The following is an 8388-nucleotide window of genomic DNA, read 5'->3' on the forward strand; positions in this document are numbered from 1 at the left end:
CCCCCCCCCCCCCCCCCCATGAAGAATGGCAGACCTGCAGGCTGCATACAAGTGATCTCAGCGACATCGCCGAGATCAATTGTACAAAACAATAGGCGGCTTCCCTGCTGTACATTTAGCTCTGCTTGCCCAAAGCAGGGCTAAATGTAGAAAACAAGTACCCGCCCGGCTCATGTCCTGGGCATCGGGAGATAGGAATTCCACACTCCTGCTGCCCCCTCTACTCCCTGCTGCCCCAAGGCCAGGCCTTGCTTGGCCTTGTGGGAAATCCGGCCCTGAGTGTATGTATATTTTTTTCAGATTTAAGGCCTATCCACACCATAGCGTTCATCGCACGATACCATGCAATTGACGCATCGCACAGCACAACTAGCGTGCATTAACGCGTGCTAGGCGTATTGTGTTGCGTTGCTATTCATTGAAATGGCACCCCAACGCACCTCCTGGCCGCCTCGCTTCACAGTGCATTGCAATACCACGCCTCTAAATTCTAAACTGGAACGTAGACGAAAGTATTCCCAGCATAGGACGCCATGAAAGGGCTTATGGTGTGCATGGCAGCCAAGCAGTTAGCATTTTCACAAGGAAATTGCTGGACCGGTGTTGGAGTGTACAACATTTTCATGTACGAAAGCTGCCAAACAGATATCTTCAAATCTTGATTGCATTGCTCATCAAAGAGACCAACTGTGTGTTGTTCATGCCTGGGGCATGGCGGGGGAGATGAGAAAGGTGACATTCATTCATCGGGGCGAGACATCAAGCTTTGCACCCTGTGGTGTTGATAAGGGTGTAGGCACATTGGGAAGACATGTCAAGATATCCGGATTTTGCATATGAAGGTGACTGGCCATTGTCTAAAGATCAAAGGACAAGGTGTTGACCTAGGCCAAGGACTGATCTGCAGTACGATGGTGCCCCCTGCTGGAGGACTACAGTGCGTGTGGATAAATATGAAGGACCATGCCGATTGGCCGAGAGACATTTAAGGGACATGCGGAATTCTGGGTAAAGGGGGTGTCGATGTATGTGTATGAATGGGTATAAAAGTCCGTGCGCGGCAATATTGCTCTCTCTTTGAGCCCAGCCAGGATGTAGGAACCAGAGGACGGACTTGCTGTGTAAAGTATTCTCTTGATTGTCTTATTATATCTGTTTGTATCTTTTATTATGTTTGATTAGATTTGTGTATAAATAAATAAGACCATTGCTTCTTTTAACCATTGTATCGTTATCATCATTGGAAGCAGAGAATAGCAAGTTAGCTTATTTCAGGAAGCCAAGGCAATTTAGATATTACAACCGGCGCCTGTCATTAATGACTAATTGCTATTTTACACGATGACTTTTCTTTATAATTTGTTGTTATTTTGCAGATATCAATGTTATATGTCCTTGGGAGGCGTTCAACCACCTGGAGTTGCATGAACTGTCGCAGTTCGGGATCATCTGACCATCAGTATTTATCAGTTCGGCTCTTTTTGTGCTCATTATCTCTCATGCCAGCGTCATATGCTCCATATTAAAATTCGCCTGTCACATACTAAAGATATTTATTTTTATTTTGGGGGTCCTGTAGCACCAGCAGGAGTAGCCGCGCACACCACTGTTGCTTCAAATACCTCGGGGAGGAGCAATGCAAATGTTGACTTTTCAGAAAGTCAACTTTTCAGAAATGCGGGTTCTGCTGAGAGGTGCCCGCCTGGTACTGTGCCCCGGCAGAAGGTTTCTTATTGCCCCTGGCATCCATCCAATCAGAATCCTTGTTTATAGAAATGAAAGCTGATTGGCTGCTCTGGGAAAGATAAATTTGTCTTGTCAGCTGCAATTTTTTTTTTTGAACAGGAAACAAAGATCCTGATTGGTCGCTTTGGGCAACAAGACATTTTCCTTTTTCTGTATAAAGCTCTTAAGTCACCCGGACACATATACAGCACCAATTAAACATTTATTTTGGGGGCAGCTAGTGCAAGCACCTCAATCTGTCTTGATATCAGCTTCCCCCGTACAGTACCACTGAGACTGGCAGGGTCAGAGGTAGGAGCCAGTCCGGTTCTACTACTGTGCACACACATAGGCTGACAGGGGGAGATGGCGGAGTGATGGCTCATCGGTCTCCTACTGCCCCTTCACTATCCAATCAGGAGGAAGGGGGTGTGTTCTTGACCAAGGTGGGCTGATTCTGCTGCAGTTCACGTTGAGGATCAGTCTGTGCAATCAGGATCACAAGACGGACTGAGCAGAATTACAAATCCTTTGTCATGACATTGATAAACAGTTTTCCATACGTGCATTTCAACTCCATTAAACTGCTTTATTGGGATTGTGCTTTAAGCTCCGCCTTTCTGTATACCAGGAAGCCGGAATACATTTGGATTCTCTTTGGGTGCAGCCTAGAGTTAGATCAAGCTAATAGAGGTGCTTGGCATATATATACTTATATGATTATGTGACAACTGTAGCTGAATTTGGCATTTTTAGCCTACCGCTGGATGAGGGAGGAGACTAAATAGGACCTAGCGGCAGTTTAAGAAAGATCACATGACCACATATGACATATTGCATCTCTCCATGCAGATCAGCAGCTGAAAGGGGTGTAGCCATCCATCCAATGGTCCTATGTCTATATCAAGGGTAGGCAACTCCAGCCCTCCAGCTGTTGTGGAACCACAAGTCCCATAGTTTCAGCACAGCTGAGTGCCTATGTTGCCTATCCCTGGTCTATATGCTGCTTTTCTCGAAACATAAATGCCCATATATACACACACACCCATCAGCCATAACATTCTGACCACTGAGAGGTCCAAGGAAGGAAAACCAGTCACAATCATGGGTGGCCAAGGCTCATTGATGCAAGTGGGTAGTGAAGGCCGGCCCATGTATTAAAATCCAATCCAATAGAAGAGCTAATGGAGCCCAAATTGCTGAAAAAGTTAATGTTGGTTCTGATAGAAAGGTGTCTGAGCACACAGAGAATCACAGTTTGTTGTGTATGCGGCTGTAGACCGGTCAGAATTCCAATGGTGACCCGTGTCCACCTCCAAAAGTGCCTACAATGGGCACGTGAGCATCAGAACTGGACTACGGAGCAATGGAAGAAGGTGGCCTGGTCTGATGAATCGCATTTTCTTTTACATCATGTGGATGGCCGAGTGTGTGTATGGCTTACCTTGGAAAGAGATGGCACCCAGGATGCACTATGGGAAGGAGACAAGACGGAGGAGGCAGTGTGATGCTTTGGACAATGTTCTGCTGGGAAACCTTGGGTACTGCCCTTCATGTGGATGTCACTTAGAAACGTATCGCCTACCAAGACAATGTTACTGACCAAGTACACCCCTTCATGGAAACAGTATTCCATGATGGCAGTGGCCTCTTTCAGCAGGATAATGCGTCCTGCCACACTGCAAACATGGTTTGAGGAACAAAACAATGAGTTTGAGGTGTTGGCTTGGCCTCCAAATTCTCCAGATCTCCATCCAAGGATCCAAAGGATCTGCTGCTGACGGCTTGGTGCCAGATACCACAGCACACTTTCAGAGGTCTAGTGGAGTCCATGCCTTGATGGGTTTAGGAAAAGGGGGACCTACTCAATATTAGGTGTGTGTGTGTAAAACAAAGAGAGGATCCCTTTTATCCTGCAGGCCACATACTGTGATCTCTCATGATCTAATACTCAATGCTGAACAATATTGTGAAAACTACATTTGCTTTTTTTTTTCTGTGTCAAGATAGCATTAAAGATATTTTGCTCCTTCTAATAAACTTTTTTTTTCTTAGGTTTTGCTTTGCTTTGCTTGCTGAGTTTTAACAGCAACCATACTTAAAAGTGTATGTAAACCAAGGGAGGGTGACTTCAGCACTCCAGCTGTGGGGAAACTACAAAGCCAATTATGCCTCTGCGAGTCATGCCAGAGGCTTGCAATGCCTCTTGGGATTTGTAGTTTCACCACAGCTGGGGTGCCGAGGATTGCCTACTCCTGATGTAAACCCTAATGGTGAAATAGGTTCACTTTCTTTTTAAAATGGCCCCTTTTTTTTTTTTTTTTACCCCTTGAGGCCCCCACTGTCAGTATTTTCCCCTTATTTTGTTATTTACATTTTTCTGATGTTTTCTGGACGGTCACATGACCCGCGGGGTCCTCTGACTCTTAAGTCTCCTACATGAAGTAGATGGTCTGGGATGACGCGTATTACAATTTTGATATCACGACACCAATAACGATTTTTATATGATGACACCAGAGGCACATCTGCATCAGTCCACGGAGTGCGGGGCACCCTGCACAGTCCACAAGATGCCCTCAGTCTTTGCCCAGCATCACTCAACCTGAAGACTGAGGACATCTTGAGGCAAAGAAGAGGTACTGCAGGGGGCAGCTTCAGATTGATGGTGAGCATTGCAATTTTTTTTATACCACTGCCCGGGGACATTTAAAAAAAATTGTTCAGAGTTAGGCATTAAGACAATGCCATTCCCCTGACTGGCACAGTGATCCAGTGGGCTTGGTTCTGAAAAGCGTGCAGGTCAAGAGATCCAACAATACCAGCTGCATGCTTTATCTAGGTCAGTGGCTGCCTCCTTATTTCTTTCAGATTTACTAGGGCCTGTTCACATCTGCACATGCATTGAACTAGAAAAGTCATCCTGCTTGCTGGATCTTCGAAGCAGTTTCCATCAAAAAGCACATTACATAGACCCAATCAATTCCATACAATACCCATACTGGACGACTTCCTTGTGGGCACCGGCTGTGGGTACCAGGCCCTCCTCCCTGTAGTCATGAATAAACAAAAGCCGCACATAACTGTACTTTTTTTCCTCAGTTTCAATAAACTTTATTAACACCATGACCTGGCTATTCTTGCATCATTACTCCTGCCTGCCGTGACCTCCTCTGACATGTTTCACCCTAAATCAGAGCTTATCCATAGAGATGAGTGAGTCACGAAGGGTGGCGATATAAATACATTCCTCCAGTACCCAAAATGCAATGATTAAAGTTACTGTGACCACTTGCACAAACCAAACAATACAGATAATATACTGACTGACTCATCCCTATGATTAAACCCTGATTAATGTCAAACCACGTTACAATAATCATGCAAGAATAGCCATGTAGTGGTGTTAATAAAGTTTATTGAAATGCAATTAAAAAAGTACAGAGGTATGCAGTGATACTTTCATCCTTTAAAGCGTAATTCCGCTTTCCTAGGTGAATGTGAGATAATGGAATTTCCTCCATCAATCTGCACTCTTTCTCCCTCCTCACCTGTTCATGAACGTTCATTCCTCTGTGGCTGCCGATGTATGAGAATACACCACACACAGCAGCATAGCCCTGAACTCAGAATTTTAAAAACTCTGCTTGCAAATGGCGAGCACTCATTGGTCAGCGCGGTCAGAAGTGCTTCCCATTGGTCAGCACGATCAGGTTGATGTGAAGATGGGACCCTGATATGTACGGTGGGACTCTTGATGTGAGGGTGGGGTGTTAAAAAGGGGTGGCTCTGATGAGAAAGTGGAGGGTCTGATAGGAAGGGAGCTCTTAAAGGGAAGGTGGGATGTTAAAAAGGGGTGGTTTTGATTTGAAAGGGGAGACTCTGGTGGGAAGGTGGGACTCCGATGGGAAAGGGAAGGCTCTGATGGAAAGGGGGGGGCTCTTTATGGGAAAGTAGGACTCTGATGTGAAAGGGGGGGCTCTGATGGAAAGGGAGGACTCTGGATGGGAAGTAGGACTCTGATGTGAAAGGGGGGGCTCTGGTGGGACTCTGATGGGAAAGGGAAGGCTCTGATGGAAAGGGGGGGCTCTTGATGGGAAAGTAGGACTCTGATGTGAAAGGGAGGGCTCTGGTGTGGAGGAGGGACTGACGAGTGAGTGCTCACGATTTGCGAGTGGAATGTAAAATACCAGCAGCTGCAGGGGGGGGAAGTAGCATTCGTTGACGGGTAAGAGCAGGGGAGGCGAGGTGCGAGAGGGGGCAGATTGGTGGGGTAATGCCGTTTTCCCAAATTCAGTGGAGAAAGTGGAATTATTGTTTAACTGCGAGCCTGCACACCTGGGGCTGGGGGAAGAGTCTGCCGGGGACAGAGCATTGCGTCCATTAACAAATACAATGCTTTTTAGGCTCCAATGCCTAAAAATAATGAATCCACGCACCTTTCATTAGAATGCACATCGCCCATACAACACACACAAGGTGACCGAGCCCTTATAACTGACCCATGTAACAGAACAAAACAAAGATTCCACACCGCGTACGCTTTCAATTCTTTATTCTTTGGTTGAACTTGAAAAACCACTTGCAAAGTTTCAAGTAATAAAAGAAAAGAAAAGCTGCATAGAACCTGCTCTACGTATTCCTCCCATGCCACGTGTCATAGGACTATTGTTAAAGAAGAGCGAGTGTTAAGTGCTCGTTTTGGTCTAGGGGCCAGAATAAAGAAGATACGTATACTTACCTGATCCTCGGTCCAGCAGCTGTGACCGGTCACCTCTTATCCTCTCTGCTGCGTCACATCCTATGCAAGTCAATGGACTTGTATTAGACATGATGCCATCAGTGGGGCTTAGACCGCCGGAGCCCAGGGGAGAGAGGTTGCGGGGACCGTCTAGCAGCCTGGTGAGACTGAGGATCGGATGAGTAGATCTTTTTTATTTTAAACCTTAGACCAAAACGAGCACTTAAAACTTGCAGTGCCGGGGGGTAGCCCCACTGTAAGGGTGGTTCATTTTTAAAATGCCCGGAGTTCTTCTTTAAAAGCTGAACAGCAGCAAGGTGTAAAAGGTAACAATCCGCACTCACCCATTGCAAGCAGATTCTTTATTCTGACTACACACGTAGTGAAATCTCTCATTTACTGTTGCCGGTAACTGGACTCAACCAGGAAATTCTGAATAAATACCAATAAATGAGTGGATGGACCCTTTAAAGTGGACCTGTGTCTATAAGGGTGGATCCTTAAAAAACTGGTGCTTGCTTTGCAAAGCCGCTACCCTCAGGTGCCTGCTAGTCAAGTCTTGAGGTTCTGTAGAATGTGCTGGTAGCCCGGAGCAGAATTTTCTCAAACTATTTTCAGTTGAGGCGCCCCTTAAAAGTGTGCGAAATCTCGAGACACCCCAGTGTTAAAAAACGATGTGTGGTCCCTTCCAAGATCCATACCAGATCTAGGAGGATGGGTGGATTTTAAAGGTGTGAGGGGGGGAAAACATGACTTGGGATTCCCCCTTTTACATTAGAGTATCTTCCTTACAAGAAGCACCCTCTTTTACATCAAGAGCCCCCCCTTCACACATTAAGAGTCAGCGCTTTCACCATCCCATCTTTAAATCAGAGCCCGCCCTTTCACATTAGAGTCCCCCTTTTAACATCCCACCGGTCACATCAAGTGCCCCGCTTTAACATTAAAACCACCCCTTTCACATCAAAGTCCCCCCTTTACATCAGAAGCCCCCTTTTACCGGCCCGCCTGCACCATGAAAAACACATGATGCTAAGAAAATGAGAGGCACCCTGAGAAAGCCAGATGGCACCCCACAAGGGCTGCTCTTATATGAAAATGGCGACAAACACCCATGATTGCTGCCAAGCTCCTCCCACCTTCCGTCCCTCACTATTAGTTCACCAATGTCACTTAAATACAGAGGGGCGTATGGTGACCAGAGTAGCTGGGTGTATGGGGAACATCAAAGTGCCTTGATAATCTGGGAACAACTCTGCAAAGTAAGCGCCAGTTTTGGATCTTCACCGTAGCCTCAAAATCAGCAAAAAAGAAACTTCGGGTCATTAAAACACAGAATTATATTAAAATGAGGAGCTGCTAAAACCCAACAAGACATAACCCACATTCAGGTTTACTCCCCTCCGCTGCAATGCCAAAGCAGCTCTTCATATAACCCAATGCCGGATGAATAGCATCTGTGCTCACCCTTCCATCATCCTGACAGCAGGCGCAGGACAGGGAAAGCGCCCACGGCTTTATGGGAGCTTCAGTTTCCTTTTCCTGGTTCCTGCTCAGCTATAAAATGAGGAGGAAGAGTGTCCAATTAAAAGCCAAGAATGGAACCTGTACTCATGTACCTGGACATCCGGAGCACGGGGGTTTCTTTTTTCTCTTCTCTCAAATGAATCTTGTTAACAGCTCACAGAGTTCTTCTTTAATCTTCTCATAGCCATATCTCTCTCCCCTCCCCCTCCTTCCCACCACCAACCTGAGTATCTCCCACCGATTATTGCATCGTTTCTCGATTACAAAAAAAATTATATAAAATTATTGCTTCCCACCGCTGAACATTTGGACCATCAGGATTTCGCTCATGCAAATTGGATTCGATTTCTGCACATTCGATGGTCGCGGCAAGTTCTCGAATTAAGGCCTCGATG

General features: G+C 46.1%; 1 protein-coding gene across 1 annotated transcript in view; it reads left to right on the forward strand.

The window, feature by feature from the left end:
- LOC108796260 (retinal cone rhodopsin-sensitive cGMP 3',5'-cyclic phosphodiesterase subunit gamma-like) overlaps window positions 1-1484 on the forward strand; it is a 7198-nt gene extending 5714 nt beyond the window's left edge. Inside the window, exon 3 of the mRNA XM_018567721.1 lies at window positions 1377-1484. Coding sequence (XP_018423223.1) covers window positions 1377-1453 — 77 coding nt within the window. The 3' untranslated portion in view covers window positions 1454-1484. The remainder of the gene's footprint in view (window positions 1-1376) is intronic.
- Window positions 1485-8388: the final 6904 nt, after the last annotated feature.

Source organism: Nanorana parkeri, unplaced genomic scaffold, assembly GCF_000935625.1.
Source record: "Nanorana parkeri isolate BGI_ZX_2015 unplaced genomic scaffold, ASM93562v1 scaffold1087, whole genome shotgun sequence".
NCBI lineage: Eukaryota > Metazoa > Chordata > Amphibia > Anura > Dicroglossidae > Nanorana > Nanorana parkeri.